The sequence below is a fragment of the Panthera uncia genome, chromosome D2 (genome assembly GCF_023721935.1).
Source record: "Panthera uncia isolate 11264 chromosome D2, Puncia_PCG_1.0, whole genome shotgun sequence".
NCBI classification, from domain to species: Eukaryota; Metazoa; Chordata; class Mammalia; order Carnivora; family Felidae; genus Panthera; species Panthera uncia.
In genome coordinates, this window is record NC_064818.1 from 44,613,245 (window position 1) to 44,630,187 (window position 16,943).

At 49.5% G+C, this 16,943-nt stretch overlaps 1 protein-coding gene across 4 annotated transcripts in view; it reads right to left on the reverse strand.

Moving 5' to 3' along the window:
- The window catches only part of ARHGAP22 (Rho GTPase activating protein 22), a 128,860-nt gene that overhangs the window by 31,983 nt on the left and 79,934 nt on the right, over positions 1-16,943 (reverse strand). Inside the window, exon 1 of one of the 4 annotated variants that reach the window (XM_049646282.1) lies at positions 5,668-6,162. The exons of the other annotated variants lie outside the window; for them this stretch is intronic. Within the exon in view, the coding sequence (XP_049502239.1) occupies positions 5,668-5,719 (52 nt within the window). The 5' untranslated portion in view covers positions 5,720-6,162. Of the gene's footprint in view, positions 1-5,667; positions 6,163-16,943 lie in introns of those variants that run through there. 4 annotated transcript variants of the gene reach the window in all.

The following is a 16,943-nucleotide window of genomic DNA, read 5'->3' on the forward strand; positions in this document are numbered from 1 at the left end:
TTTACCTTGATGAGGTCCCAATAGTTCATTTTTGCTTTTAATTCCCTTGCCTTTGGAGATGTGTCAAGTAAGAAATTGCTGCGGCTGAGGTCAGAGAGGTTTTTTCCTGCTTTCTCCTCTAGGGTTTTGATGGTTTCCTGTCTCACATTCAGGTCCTTCATCCATTTTGAGTTTATTTTTGTGAACGGTGTAAGAAAGTGGTCTAGTTTCATTCTTCTGCATGTGGCTGTCCAGTTCTCCCAGCACCATTTGCTAAAGAGACTTTTTTCCAGTGGATATTCTTTCTTGCTTTGTCAAAGATGAGTTGGCCATACATTTGTGCATTTTTTCCTTATTGAGTTTTGAGAGTTCTTTACATATTCTGGATACAAGTCTTGTATCAGATATATGCTCTGCAAGTATTTCTCCCTGTCTGTGCCTTTTCTTTTCATTCTCTTAAGAGTGTATTTAGAAAAGAAGTTTTTAATTTTAGTGAAGCCCAATTTACCAATGTTTTTCTTTTACTGAGTGTGCTTTTCTAAGAAATCTTTGCTTAACCCAAGGTCATAAAAGTTTTCCCCTAGAAGTTTCGTGGTTTTAGGACTTACATTTAGGTCTATGAGTTAATTTCTGAATTTGGTGCAAGGTATGGATTGAACTTCATTCTTTTTAAGTAGGCCTCACACCTAGCACGGAGCCCAACACAGGGCTTGAACTCACAACCTTGAGATCAAGACCTGAGCCGAAATCAAGAGTCAGCCGCTTAACTGACAGACAGAGCCACCCAGGTGTCCCATATCTGGTATATTTTGTATCTCATGCATTATAGGTTTGAGCTCTAGAAGTTTGATTTGGGGTCTTTTCAAAAATATCTTTCACGTCTCTACTTAACTTTCTGAACCTACTGGAATACAGGTATAAAAACTGTTTTACTGTCTCCGTCTGCTAATTTTAATACTGTCATTTCTAGGCTGGTGTCAGTGGATTGATTTTTCTCCTCATTGTGGGTCCTGTTTTCTTGATTCTTTGCATGCCTGATATTTTTTATTCGGTGCCAGACATTGTGATTCCTAAATCATTGGGTGCTGAACATTTCTGTATTCCTCTAAAAACACTTGAGTCCCTTCTGGAATGAAGTTAGGTTACTTGGAACGAGTTTGATCCTCATAGATTTTGCTTCTAAGGTTTCTTAGGTGGGTCCAGAACACTCAGGATGAGCCAATTCTTCCCCACTGCTAAGGGAAAACCCTTCCGTGTTTCCTATGCAATGCCCCATGAGTCATGAGGTTTTCCAGGATGGTAGATGTAACAGGAACTATTCCCTGCCCTGTGTTAGAGGGGATGCTGTTGCCTAGAATCCTTCCTGGTGGTCCCCTCCTCGGGTTCAGGTCATGTCCTCACTGTACATGGTGATGCGTTCTCAAGGAGTTTTCTCTCTGAGCAGCTCTTTCCTCCTGGGTATCCCATCTGAAAACTCTAGATGCTTTGGTCTCTCCATCCCTAAGCTCTGTCTCCTTAATGCATGGAGTACAAGGGGTTCCACCTGGGGTTCCCCTTTCTGCGGCACAGCCTGGAACTTTCTCCAGCTGGGGCACGTGTAGACCTTACCTCATCTGTTTCCCGTCTTTTGGGGGTCACAGTCCTTCACTGCTACTGTTCAGTATCTTCAAAACTGTTTCAGATTACTTGTCCTTTTTTTGTGGGGAGGGAGTTGTTTTAGGTGAGAGAGCAAACTGGTCCCTGTTGTTCCATTGTATCCAGAAACGAAGTCCCACTACCACTTTTAATGACCCGCTACGTGTAAAACACTGTGCAAGAAGCTTAACACACACGGCCACACCTAGTCCTCATAAATACTGTAGGAAGGAGTGTTACTGACCCCATTTTACAGATGAATAAATGGATGCTCTGAGAAGTTAAACATTTAGCTCACAAACAAACAAGTGGAGAGGCCAGGATTCAAACCAAGGTTGGTTCGACGATACACGCATTCTCTATTTATAATATAAAACCTCCTCTCTGGCAGCCGAGGGGAGTGCAAGGAAGGTAAAACAGGCCATTAAAGCAAACTCTGGCATTTTCTACGGCATTCAATCGTTTATGCTTACTTTTTCCTCTGCTACTTAGGAAAAGAGTCGTATTAGGACTTTTTTTTTTTTTTTTTTTTTTAACTAAAGCTAACAGCCAATTATTTCAGGAAGAAACGCATCATGAAGGCTGAGGGTCTCGTTACTGTTTTTGGTTTTCCCCTTTCCTTTTTTTAAACCAGGCTGTGTGGCCATTGTGTTTCCATCCCATCCTGACACATGTCACAGGCCTCTGAGGCCTTCTAGAATGGTGCTTAGAGCCCAACCTGGGGTCAACCCTCAGCTCCACCAGGGGGAGCACCGTGACTTAACTTTGCCAAGCGTCAGAGTCCCACACCTGTAGGGTGAAGAAAATGAAGGTAGCTACCCTTTCGGGAGAAGGACATTGAGATACTCCCCTGGCTTAGCACCTGGCACCTAACAAGCTCTTTAAATGTTCACTTAAAAAAAAAAATGTTCATTATTTATGTTTGGGAGAGAGAGCATGAGCAGGGGAGGGGCAGGGAGGGGGTGGATACAGGATCCAAAGAGGGCTCTGCCCTGACATCATAGAGCCTGATGGGGGGCTTGAACTCACAAACCGTAAGATCATGACCGGAGCCAAAGTCGGACGCTGAACCGACTGAGCCACCCAGGCGCCCCTAAAAGTTCACTTTTATTATCACATTCAATTAATACAATAGAAAGCAGAATTTTCCCACCTCAGCACTACTGATGTTTGGGGCCAGATAATTCTTCCTGGGGGTGGTGACGAGCTGTCTTGTGCACAGCAGGATGTTTAGCATCATCCCTGGCCTCCACCCACTAGACGCCTGTAGCAGTCTGTCCCTGTCTCCCAGGCTGACCACCAAGAAAGTCTCCATATATTGCCAAATGTCCCTTGGGGGGCAAAACTGCCCCCAGTTAAGAATCAGATATATAACAACCAGATACATACTTCCTATGAGTCTAAATGTCTTTTACAATTCTACAATCATGTGATGTCCCATGGGCACAGCATGGCTTCTCTGAAAATCATCAGGACCTCATCTATCACACCAGCCTCCTCTTGTGCTCTCATCTCAGTGCTGGGCATTCAGGTGCCCCAGGCAGAAACTTGGGGTCACCTGGCCTTTCCCCCTGCCTTGTCCCCACACACTGACCCAGCTTCCTCTGGTGGGCTCATCTAGTCTCAAGACTCTATGTGATGACCATGCCATCCCTATGCTGACGACTTCCAAGTTCACTGTCCCCTGCCCTCCAGACCCACTCTCCACTGCCTGCCCCACAGCGCCACCGGGACGTCTCCAGGCAGCACGCACTTAGCAGGCATGAAATCCACCTCTGGATCTGCCCCACCCTCCCCTTCTCCGACGAGGGCGACTCTCTCTTCTAGCTACTCAAGTAGCAACCAAATGCATCTTCAGGTCTGCTCTCTCTCATGTCACATCCATTCCTATCAGTAAGTTCCGCTGATTCCTTCTTCAAAAGATCTTCAAACTCTGACCACCTTTCACTGTTCCACCTGGTCCCAGGTCATCCAGATTACTCTGTCATCCAGATTACTGGCGTGCTCCCTAGGCCCTCGCTTGCCCCTACAATCTGTTCTCAATATGGCGGCCACAGTGGCCCAGTAAGACCTAAACCAGCTCACACACCTCTGCTCAAAGCAAAAACCGCCCCTCTCAGCAGAGTCCTTACAATGATCTTCCAGGCCGCTCACCCCCTATCCCCCATCCCGCCCCAGGCCCCCAGCCCTCCTGCTACTCCTGATTTCATGGCTGCTCTCCTCTTTGTTCTAGGCCATTCCTCTAACCACCAGGCACATCCTTGACCGAAGGTCTTTGCTCCTGCCCTTGCTATTGCCCGAGAAGCTGTTCTCCCAGACACTCCCTCACCTCCTTGAGGTCTTTCCTCAAATGTGGCCTTCTTGGGGAATCTTTCCCAACAACTCTATGTAAACGTCATCATCCACTACAACCCATGCCCCTTCCTGTCCTTACTTTTTCTACAGCACTTATCACAATGCAGCACACACACAGTTTACATGTTTACATGATAGGCTTATTTATACTGTTTATTTTTGGCCCACCCCACCTCGTCTATCTGGTAAGCAACTCCAGCACACCAAGCAGTGCCTGGCACGGGGGGGGGGCACGCACAGAATCTGGGATGAATGGATGGCTAACTGCAGCCTCAGCAGAACCAAGGGGCACGCACAAGGCACTCGCTTTGAGGCAGGCATGATGTTAACGAACGGGTGAGCATCACAAGTTTGAACACTCACAAAGGAAGTGGTGTCATTATCCCCATCGGACAGGAAAGGAAACTGAGGCCCAGAGATGGTGAGAAACACATCCAAGCTGTAAAACCAGTGAACTAGGACCCTAGGCAGACTAGTTCCTAACCCTGTCCCCACTCTGCTCAAGGGACCGGCCTTAGGTGACCCAGCCAGGACCCCAACCCAGCTTTTCTTATTCCCACTTGGGCTTTCTTCCCCTCTGAGCTCCTGAATTTAAGAATTTCCTTTTGTGCTGGAGTCTCCTTTTCCACCCATGCAAGGGGCTTTGGGGGAAAGGTGGTAACCCCAAAATGCAGCATATTCTGGCACAGGATCCAGAACAGGAACCCACTATCTCTCAACGTTTCTGTACAAAAACTTTTATAACAAAAAGAAAAAAGAGTAAATGTTATTTATGAAAGCATTTTGTAAACCACGGTAGCCCATGGGACTCATTCTAGGACATTCAGGTGGAAAAACTGTCATTCTGATGTAATTAATCAAATACTACCTGTATTAGGCCGGGAGTTATGGAAAAATTGTTTAAAAAATAAAAGAAGTCACTATTTAAAGGTAATAGTAACTGCAATATAGGACTTGTCACAGGACCCACTGTCATTCTACTGGCAGCCCAGGGGAGTGGGGAGCCCCAGGGAAGCCCCAACTGATGGATTCCCAGGGTTGGAGGCCAAGTGTAGGAATATAGCTGGAAATACCGTCTGGGACAGTGTGGTCCAGTGGAAACATAATGAAAGCCACGTGTACATTTTTAAACGTTTTGGTAGCTACATTGAAAAAGGTGCAAAGAAACAGGTGAAATTATTTTGAATAATATATTTCACTTATCCCAGTACCTCCAAAAGAGTACCATTCATTTCAACCTGTAATTGATAACTTTAATGTATTTTTTATACCAAGCCTTCAAAATCCAGTGTATATTTTGTACAAAGAGCACATCCAGACCAGCCACGTTTCAAGTGCTCGGTAGCCAGATGTGCTGGTGGCTACAGGACAGCTTTGAGGCAGCCTAGACTGGGGCTGGAAGGAGGGGAGAAGAGCCACCCTCAGACTTGCTGAGACTGTTGTGGGGGACAGCTCTGAGCTATGCCTTCCAGCCAGCTGGGCTTTTCTGCAGTCTCCAAGGGCTGCCTCCCTGCCCATCCCTGCCAGACCACACCAGGCTGACTCCGAGCTGCCCTCAGGATCCTGTCCTCGTCTCTCCTCATTTCTCTTGACCTCTTGACCCACTTGGAGTCATCAAAGGCCACTTGCCCTTCAAGGGTTAATCACCCCTGGCCCACTGGCCCCGCAACCTGCTCTTGACCCTGGCTGCCCACTTACCCCAGGGCTGACGCCTGCTCCTCTTCAGATACCTGGCTGGCCAGAAGGGCATGGTGTGGCCGGAGGAGTGACCGCTAGACACAGCCAAGCCAGGGACTGAGGCCAGGCGGCTCCGCGTGCAGGAGCTGAGGCTGCCTGTGCGCTCTGCTCAGAAGGCACTGGGCCAGGACCTTTTTGTCTCCTTTGGGGAAGTTCCGCACTTCTCAGGGCCCCAAAGCTTGGACTGTCCCGGGCGGGGGCGGGGCGAGGAAGCAACAGCCAGATCCCCCAGGGGGCCCTCCCACTGGGTGCAGGGTCTGGTCCGCTGGTTTCTACCAGCGGAAATCCCTTCAGCCACCGTGAGCGCTCCCTCCCCTGCATTCCTGCCCAGCACACAGCACAGGCTCTGGCCCGCCACTGGGGCTGTCCCGTCCCCTAGCTTGCTAGGTGCTGAGAGCACAGGGCTGGACGTCCAGCCCCATCCACTCTGTGCCTCAGGGTCCTTTCCAAGCGGAGCCTGGGAAAGCCCACCTCAGTAGGTTGGTGGGGGCTCAATGAATCCATGGGAGAAGCCCGAGTAATATTAAGTCATCACTGGCCACATAATCTTTCAGGTTCCATTTCTTCATCAGCAAAATGAAGCCAATAATGGGATCTGCCTGGCGAGGTTCTGGTGGGGACTGAATGAAAAGCCATAAGTCACCAGTATCCCTGCAACAGCCGGGGAAGCCAGAGCCCGGGGCGCTTCCAAGGGCCCAGGGCCACCCAGCTGGGATCTGGCACAGCCAGGACTTGAACTTAGCTGTTTGGGACTCTTTCCATGACATCAGCTTCCATCCTTATGGTGTCTCCACCACCCTTGATACAAAAAGAGCTGGAGACAGGGACACCTGGGTGGCTCGGTCAGTTAAGCGTCAGACTCTTTTTTTTCTTTTTAAATGTCTATTTATTTTTGAGAGGAACACAGAGTACGAGCGGGGGAAGGGCAGGGAGAGGGAGACACAGAACCCGAAGCGGGCTCCGGGCCGAGCCCGTCAGCACAGGGCCCCCTTGGGACCCTCCATCTCCCTCTCTCTGCCCCCTCCCACCCCCAAAAATAAATAATTAAAAAAAGAGAGCTGGAGACAGCCCTCTTGCCCAACCTGGCCGTCCCTCCTGCACTACTCCTTCCTTCCGGGACAGTGTCAGAACCTCGACCACGGGGAAACTCTGAAGTGATTTCCTAAAGGGCTGGGGCAGGCAGCGGGCACTAAACTCTGGTGAAAGCCTATGCTGGTGTTGATGCCACCTGTTTATTTGCCCATCTTCCCCATTTGTCCATCTGTCCGTCCATCCATCCAACCATCCATCCCTTCAACAAAGAAAAACAGCCAATTAAAAACAAAGCACATCTGCTTAAAACTCTTCAGGGGGCCTGCGGTTCTTGGGATATAATCCAGCTCTGCTGTGACCTTGGGGTCCCAGGCCCCATGACCACACGTCCACCTACTTGCCCACCCTTACTGCTATCAGCCATTTGGGCCCCCTTTCTCTTTCCTCAGACTCACTCTCTTCCAACTACAACCTAGTGCTCAGTGCTGGGTGTTCTCCCAGCTCCCTGCAGGGCCAGCTCCCTTGCACCTTCAGACCTCAGCTCAGACTTCAATTTAGAGAAGCCTTCCCTGGGTGAGAACCTCTGTCAAGTAACTGTCCCTCCTGCCCAATCACTGTCATGCTCTTTTCTCTCCAGGGCTTATCACATGGGGAAATTAGCCTATTTATGTGTATACGTGTTTACTGTGTCTCTGCTAAAGGATGTAAGTTTCAGGAAAGCGGGGCTTGCCTCCCTTGGTCTAGCTGGTATCTCCCAGGACTGGTTCAGTGTCTCGAAAAGGGTGCCAGTGGTCACCGTGGGGACACCTGGAAAGCTCTGTGGAAGTGACAGGCAATCTCTCTTAGTACAACATCCAAGTTCGATTGGTTGTTTACAGTGTTCTGGGCACAGTTTCTACAAACTGCCTATTTTAACTCAATGTTTCAGCTTCACAATGACCCTAAAAGGTGGTACAATGATCACACCCACTTTGCAGATGAGAAAACAGTGGCTGAGTCATTTGTCGGAGGTCACATGACTGAGTGCGGCTTCCCAAATGGCCCTGGTCAGCAAGGGGAAACTGCATGTTAACTGGTCCCCTAAAGTGTTGGCCACTCACACCCCACTCCTGCAGGCTGAGGGTCTGAACCCAAGCAATCTGGCTGCCCTTTGTCCTCCCGGTCCCATCCCTGTGGTGAGCGGCCTCTAAGGCCCCAGTCAATGAACCCTGCTTCCCGGCATCACACCCTCTTCAATGTGGGCTGAACCTAGTAACTTGTTTTCAATAAATAGAAAGGGCAAAAGGTGATAGAGGTCACCTCTGGGATTAGCTTCCAAAGACACTGAGGCTTGTGTCTTGTGTGCCCTCTATGGCAGCAGACCTCAGCCAGGGATGACAGCTCACCTCTGCATTTCTAGCAAGCCGTTTTATTATCCTACCTGGGAGAGACCAGGGAGGGTAGAGGGACCAAGTAAACAGGGTACTGAAAGCTGGGGAGGGGGGCGTCTAAACACTCACCCTCCCCACAGTGCTCTGCTCTATCACCTGGGCAGCACTGCCCAGGGAGCCCCAGCTCTGTCACCATCTGTCGCTGGGGAAACAGTGCCGGCCCAGGGGGCCAGGAGTGGTGGAGGGTAGCACAACAGGGGGTGTCCCGGGGAGTGGCGCAAAGACTTGGGTCCCCATGGTTCCTTTAGGGCTCTCTTAAATCTGTTTCTCCAAGGAGAAACTTTAGAAGGCACTTGACAATATTTAACATCCATTTTGACGGAAATCTTCCATGAAATAAAAATAGATAGATCCTTCTTCAACACAGATATACCAAAGCCAACACTGCGTTTAGTGGAGAGGCACTAGCAGCATTCCCATCAAGGCCAGGGACAATCCCAGCAGCCCCCCATCAGCACTGGTATTTAACGTTCTCCTGGAAGTCTTCTGCAGTGCAATTAGATCAGAAAAAGAACATAAAACAATAAAAGCTGGAGGGAAGGGTACAGTGTTATTATTGCTCTTGTTGTTTATATAGAGAGAAAACCGAAGCCAGTGGACTGAAAAATGATGGGAGGCAGTAAGAGAATGCAGTAAGGTGTCCAGACGCAAAATTAATAGACAGAGATCCCAAGCTATTTTTAAACGAGAAGAAACAGAAATACCATTGCGTAAGTAGGAAAACCCACATAACAGAATACCAGTTCACCCTAATTTAGTCTATACGTTTAACACAAGAAAAGACTAATAGCATTTTTTTAAATACAACAAGTTGATTCTAAAGTTCATAACAAAAACAGCAAATGCATTTTAAAAAAATAGAGAGAGACCAATTTATTAAACTGTAGTCAAGTATCCCACTGTACAAGAAGTAAAACGAGGGAGGTAACACAGGACGTGAGCAGAGACAGACTCCAGAACATATCGGACTTTGGAAACGACAAGTTATTTCAAATGGGCCAGTAGAAGACGTTACGTAAGAAATGGAAAAGAGACAAATGGATAGCCACCTGGAGAGATATTATCCAATGGATCCTTGTATCACACTATCGCAAAATAAAAATTCACCACGGATCAAAGATTTCAAGATGAAACACGAAGCCAGAGAAGCACCAGGATCAACGGTGGGAGAAATTTCTGTACGACCTCGAAACTGGGGAAGCCCTTTCTGAATATGACACAAACACCAGAGACCACAAAAAAAAATTTCACTCCATATAAGTTAAAAATATTTGCATGGCAAAGAAAAGAAAGTAAAAAGACAGTGACAACAGGAGGGGAGTGGGATATACAGTTTTCACTTGGGATGCTCTGCGGGTATTAAAAAGAATGAGGATGTGCTTCATGCCCAGATTTGGAATGTTCTCTGCTAGATACAGGGAGGTGAAAAATGCAATGATACGTGACCATGTTTGCATAGGACGGGCGGAGAGAAGAGTGGAAGAGATACTTATTTGTTTGAGTATGTGCAAAATATCTCTGGAAGGAGCCAGAAGATACTGGGAGCAGTGGCTTTTCTGGGGAGGGAAGTACGTAGCACAGAGAGACTGGCTTTCCACCCTTTGAAATTTGAACCACAGTCCCTACCTTAAAAACCAAATGACGGGCATCTGGGTGGCACAGCCAGTTAAGCGTCTGACTCTCAGTTTTGGCTCACATCATGATCTCACAGGTTTGTGAGTTCTAGCCCTGAGTCGGGCTCTGAGCTGGCAGTGCGGAGTCTGCTTGGGATTCTCTCTCTCTCCCTCTCTCTGTGCCACTCCCCTCCCTCAAAATAATAAATTAAAAACCAATTAAAATAAATAAAAACTAAATGACAATAGTATCTACCATAAAGGGACAAGTGAAAGAAACCTCACCTCATCTGTGGGCAGTGGGGGCGCTGAGGGGTGGGCCGCAGGCTGTGCATTCAGCAGGGAATCGGCCAAGGTGGGCCTACGGGCACCTGGGAGTCACTCAGAGCCAGGGACCAGCTCACCAAGGGGTGGGAGTGGCTTGCAGCTGGAGGTACCGAGCTGAGGGGGTCTTTTACAGTGTTGGCAGGAGTAGATTTTTGTATCTCTTTGGGGGAATAGTTTGACAATATCTATCAAAATTTTAAACGGCCCAGCAATCCTTTCCAGGGAATTTACTCTGTGGCTAATTTGCACAGGTGCATAAGGAGACGGAGATAATAAACTGGGAACAATGGTCCATCAAGTTACATAAATAATGTACTGATTAAATAAATTATGTACATCCAATAATGTACTGATTAAATAAATTATGTACATCCAATAATGTACTGATTGAATAAATTATGTACGTGGACAAAGGACGAGGAAGCAAACAAAGGAAGGTGGTGGGGTAGGTGGTAGGGGGATAATACATTATCACATGGAGAAAGCAAAAAGCAGCGTGATGAATATGCTGACATTTGTGAGAGTCATGTGTGCACACGGGCGTGGTTGTGCGAGCCCATTTCTGCAAGGACAACAGGACACAGGGGCCTGGGAGCTCAGGCAAGGGGCTCAGGAACAGAGAAGCTTACTTCTCACTCTGGACTCTGAAGTGTGTGTGTGCGTGCGTGTGGGTGTATTACTGTGGACACAGATTGCTTTTCCTGAATGAAGATTGTTCCTTTTTATTGTTAAGGTGGTTGGTAGCTCCTGTGTTTGGCCCTGGAGAAGTTAGACCTGCCTGTGCTTTGAGCACTTTTCTTTCTTTAAAGATTTTAAGTCGGGGTGCCTGGGTGGCTCAGTCGGTTAAGCGTTCAGCTTCAGCTCAGGTCTGATCTCACCGTTCGTGAGTTCAAGCCCCACATCAGGCTCTGTGCTGATACCTTAGAGCCTGGAGACTGCTTCAGATTCTGTGTCTCCCCCTCTCTCTGGCCCTCTCCCATTCACACTCTGAGTCTCTCTCTCTCAAAAATAAATAAACATTAAAAAAAAAAAAAGATTTTCAGTCACCTCTATGCCCAATGTGGGGCTTGAACCCACAACCCTAAGATCAAGAGTTGCATGCTCCACTGACTGAGCCAGCCAGGTACCCCTTGAATACTTTTGATTTAGGAAAATGCCCCAAATAGCCTCCAAATGGTTTGAGCTCCAACTTCCCCTCTCACCAGCTCATCCCACGGTGGAGTTTCATTTCTCAAAACCAGAGTGTCCCTCGGAAATCTTTTGTGGTTCTGGGGATATTGGGGTTTTTAGGGAATCCATACTGACCTCACCCCAGGCAGCACCCGTGGGAGAATTGGGAGTGTGATCTCTCTCACGGGGACAATTGCACAAGTGAGGAAAGAATGTGGGGCGGGCCACAGGGTCCTCTCTGAAATCCAAGTCAAGCCTCTCCCTTCCCTGGTAGGAATTTGAGACCACAGCCTCTCTCCTCTGCCATCAGGATGTGCCCCCAGCTCACTGCTTCCCACTGGGGCTCCTCTGTGATCAGCTGAGAGTACCTTTCCAGTCCACCCAGCTACTCTCCCATCTCAGCAGCCACTCCTGGTGCTCTGCCCTACTTCTTGTTCCTGGGATATACCATGCCCTTCATGCCTCACCGTCTTTGCACATGCTATTCCCTCTTTTTGGGACACCTTTCCACTTGGTCCATTTGGTAAACTCCTACTCATTCATCAAAACCCAGCTCAAATATCCCCTTCTCCTTCACCTTCCTTAACTGCTCCCCCTCACTCACTCCCAGTTTTCCTTATTCCATTCTCCCTTCCACAAATATATATATATATTTATTTGACAGAGAGAGAGGGAATGTGCATGCACACAAGAGCGAGTGGGGGAGAAGGGCAGAGCGAAAGAATCTTTTTAAGTTTATTTTTGAGACAAAGAGACAATGTGAGCAGGGAAGGGGCAGTGAGAGAAGGAGACAGGATCCTAAGAGGGCTCTGCACTGATAGCATCAAGTCTGACGTGGGGCTTGAACTCAGGAACTGTGAGATCATGACCTGAGTTGAAGCTGGACACTCAACCAACCAGCCACCCAGGCGCCCCCCAAGAGGCAGAATCTTAAGCAGGCTCCACACTCGCTCAGCACAGAGCCCACGACCCTGGGATCATGACCTGAGCCAAAATCAAGAGTCAGATGCTTTAACTGACTGAGCCAACCAGGCTGTTCCTCCCTTGCACAAATGCTTGTTAAAGGTCTACCATGTGGCAAGCACTGTGCCATGCGCTGGGGACACAGCAGGGACAAAACCAAGAGGCCCTGCCTGGTGGGGAAGACTGGCCTGAACCTTTATCACAAACAAATGCAAACACCACAATCAGAAGCCTAGGAAGGAATCCAGAGGTCTTGGGGATGGGGGCTGAGACCACAGTTTGAGAACTGCTTCCTCAGGGCCACCTGCCACCAACACCTGGGGCGTACCTGGGCTCGGGGCCCAGCCCCGACTCAGCCTGCCCGGGTCCCCGAGCCAGGCCTGAGCAGTAACGCAGCATGGCCAGGACTGGAAAACACCACTGATGGTTAGGCCGGGGTCCCCTGCCCCCTGCCCACCTTTAAAAAGAACTTTCACGGGGAAAAGAAACAAAAGCTAAAAATAGCAACATATTAAAATGGAATATGCCGGTTGCCGAAGAAGACCAAGTTCTGCGCTGCCCAAGGGTGGGGGGTTGTGAGGGAAGAGGGGTGGGCCTGACACCTAAAATGGAAAAATTGTGATTTATACAGTGACCTGGAGGGAATAATGATTGCATTCATTATTCTAAGGGAGGACAAGGGAACTAATATTTATGAAGCGCCCATGCTGTGCCAACTTCTGTACCAACCCTTAGATTCTACGTCTCCCAGGTTTCGGTGTGGGTGCTTCTATAGCTACAATGTCAGCAGCAAAGGTAAAGAGTCCGGTTCTGTTAATGCCGGTCAAGGCTGGTACCCCTCCCAGCAAATGTGTGCAGGAGACGCTGAGACCATGGTCAAGGTCCCTGACCCTGGGATCTAGCAAGTGATGGAGGCTTGATCTGCACCCAGGACCTCTCCTCGGTCCACACCCAGTCTCCCGTCCCCATCCTCCTGGGCTCCCTTCGAGGCTTCTTCGAGGTATGAGATACATCCAGTGCCTCTCCTACACCTGATAGAACATTTTGCTCCCAGTGGGTGCATCAACACATCCGTGAAATAAGTGACCAAAGCACTGTGGGCTGATACCACGTCAGGAAACTGGTACCTTTGCTACCTCACGTTGCTACGGAATATTTTCCCCCACTAACCCCACATGTCTTAGTCTGTGTTCCTCAAAACCAAAGCCTGAGACAAGGGCTCGTGTGCTGGTGGGTCTGGGAAGCTACCCCAGGGAGAAGTGCAGGGCAGGGAAGGAACCCGGGAACGGGGGAGAGCCCAGAAGAATGTGGGATCAAGCAGGCTGCTGCTTTAGGGGGCCTGGGGGCTCCATCCTGCTGCCCTGGTCTATACTGCCTTATGAAACGTGTATCAGAGCTCCCAACCAAGGGACAAAAGGGGAGCAGCTATCCATTGGTTCCAGTCACCCACTGGTCAAGGGTGGTCCCCAGGAGTTTTAACTTCCCTGCCCCCACTTCCCCCACCTTTCCGGAGCTTGGGTGGGGAGGCTCTTCCTCTCAAAGAGGCAACTGATACTTGGGGAGATCCTACAGCACCATCTCTGTGCTTGGCACAGGGACAGTGTGGAGGGGATACCTGGGTGAACAAGACAGGCAATGCCCCACCCCCTGGAGCTTATTTGGGGGGGGTGGGGAGGGAAGGGAAGGGGGCCAAAGGACCAGGAAGCAAACAAAGGAAGGAGGCAAGCTCAAATATGGGTCAGGAAAGGCTTGCTTGAGAAGGGGACCCTCGATGGGGCGCCTGGGTGGCTCAGTCAGTTAAGCATCCGACTTCGGCTCAGGTCATGATCTCACAGCCCGTGAGTTCGAGCCCCGTGTCGGGCTCTGTGCTGACAGCTCGGAGCCTGGAGTCTGCTTCAGATTCTGTGTCTCCCCAGATTCTGTGTCTCCCTCTCTCTGACCCTCTCCTGTTCATGCTTTGTCCCTCTCTGTCTCAAAAATAAAGTAAACATTAAAAAAAAATTTAATAAAAAAAGAGAAGGGGACCCTCGAGCTGAGCACTACATGATGAGAGGGGCTGGCTTTCCTGCACTGATCCGGTCTGGGTACAGAAGGCTCAGGGTGGGCAGCAATTGCAAAGGCCCTGGGGAAGGAAAAGCACTGAGGTCCTTTGGGTGGCTTAGTGTACCCAGGAGGGCAGGAGTTGGTCAGGAGGTAGATAGGATGCTGTGGCAGGTACCCAGGGAGAAGACACAATGGTGTAGACCAGGCAGGAAGGGGTGCGGGAGGGACAAAAGCCTAGGTTCAGGTTCAGGTTCAGGATCTGTCTTGGTGTTGGTAGTGACCCAAGAGGAAGTGCAAAATGAGGATCAGCCTCCAGGCACTGGGCCCAATGCTGGGAAGAGGAGGGGGTGTCTTGGGGTGCCTGGGGGGCTCCGTCGGTTAAGCACCGGACTCGGTTTTGGCTCAGATCATGACCTCACGATTTCATGAGGTCAAGCCCCAAAGTTGGGCTCTGTGCTGACAGCGTGGAGCCTGCTTGAGATTCTCTCTCCGCGCCCCACCCCCTGCCTCTCCCCGACTCACACTGTCTCTGTCTCTCTCAAAATACACAAATAAACTTAAAAATTTTTTTAAAGAGGAGGGGATGTCTCATGTCACTGTCTCCAGAAACTGCACATTTTAGACAAAATCTAAAAAAGAGAAACCACTTTGTAATTGTAAGCATCAATTTTTAAAATGTTGGCGGTTTCCCTTCTCATCCCTCCCTTCCCAACTGAACCCCACCCGAGCTCAAGCCCAGCTGCGTGAAAAGCACAGACTCAGGGATCCCTGCCCTTTTCTTGGCTGTTAGCTCCCAGCACCCAGGCCCCTAGACCAGGCCTCCCGGGGTACAGGGCAGGGGCCTGTCTTCATTCAAGGGCCTGGCCTAGGTTCTCATCACTGACCCCAGGGGGTGACAGCCAGCCCAAGGCTACATCTCCGTTCCTCCTTTTACCAGCAGCAAGTTCCTATTTGTCCCCCAGGTGCCGGATACACGCCTCCAGAACTGGAGTTTGAGAACCCCTGCCCTGAAGGACATTCTCGGATCCTATCACGGCACAGCCTGAATCCTGCCAGGCACCATGCTAGGAATTGGGGGCACGAATGAAGCCCCGGCCCTCAGGCAGCCAAGGGCAGGCGGGTCAGCCACAGACTGGGAAGCAACCCAAGGAGACAAATTAGCAACCACAAAGACATCTGCTCTCCACTCTAGAATCTCCAGAATCTGGGAGGGGAGGCATGGGTGCCCCTCCTCCGCCTCTTGGCTCTTTATTATGGAGCTAGTCAGCCCAGTTCCCAGTTGTGCATCACAAAACCTCCAACACACAGGTACTCTCCCCTCTCAGCGGGGAGCTGGGGGGGGAAAAAGCTTTCAGGCAGCTAGGTTCCCTCCAGCAGCCTGGAGGGGTAGAGGAAGCAGAATTCCTGGGGTAACCATTTCCAGCCCCCCAGACAAGTTGGGCTTCCAGGCCAAGGCCAGTGTGCACAGAGGGGCAGGTCTGGAGGGCTGCCTGGAGGCAGGTGGTAGTAAATGTAGCCAAAGGGCTATAAGTAGTTCTGCTGGCTGGGGAGAAGGGTGAGTGCAGAGATAGGCTCAGGGAAAGCGACCTGCCAAATGGCACAGAAGTGCCCAGCCCGTGGGACTCCACACCCGTGATCTACCCACTCAATCCTACACACTCACCCCAACCTCACAGCTCCTTTCTGCCTGCTCTGGCTGCTCATGTGGGTATTTGTTTTTGTTTCTAAACACAATTTATTGTCAAATTGGCTTAGATGCAACACCCAGTGCTTATCCCAACAAGTGGCCTCTTCAATGCCCATCACCCATTTTCCCCTCTCCCCCACCCCCCATCAACCCTCCGTTTGTTCTCTGTATTTTAAGAGTCTCTTATGGTTTGCCGCCCTCCCTCGCTGTTTGTAACTACTTTTCCCCCTTCCCTTCCCCCGTGGTCTTCTGTTAAGTTTCCCAAGATACATGGACATTCGTTGAGCTACAAAGTCTATGTTGGGCAAATGAGAAATTCCCTTAATTTAGTTTGGACACCATGGATCTCTCACTGGTGCTCTTTTCCTTTGCCTGGTTCTGGTGACGTCCAGACAGATGTGGGCCCGCCTCCAGCAGGTGTGTGAGACCACAGGGCTTCAGCTAACATTCTCCCCGCACTCTTTTCACCCAAATTGTTCTGGTTCTTAAAGATAAACATACTGTTTTTATAAGGTGCCTTCCTCCGGGAGGCCAGGTATAAACCACCAGACAAGTAAGAAGTCTTCCTGGTATGAAGTTAAATGTGTTCACCGTTAACTAGCACCACTGTCTAGTATAGCTCCTTGAGGTTGCCATTCACATGATAGTCTAAGTGCAAAGAATCCTGTGAAGGCACCTGTTCATCTTATAGTTTTAATGAACGGCATCCCTGGAAAATGACATTCACATCATCATCATCATCATCATCATCATTCCTATTATTCACAAAGTCTAAGTGCCTGGCACCCCTTCTCCCCACACCCCCAGACAGCCACTCTTATTGTAGTCTAAATGAATGGCGCCCTCTGGTGGCACCAATTCACATTGTAGTACATGAATCCCTGCCCTCCCCAAGTTTCGGAGTTGTGCAACACAGTGGCCTATATGTTCACACATTTAAGCCTAAAAAACGGTCTTGAGGAAGTACTGATA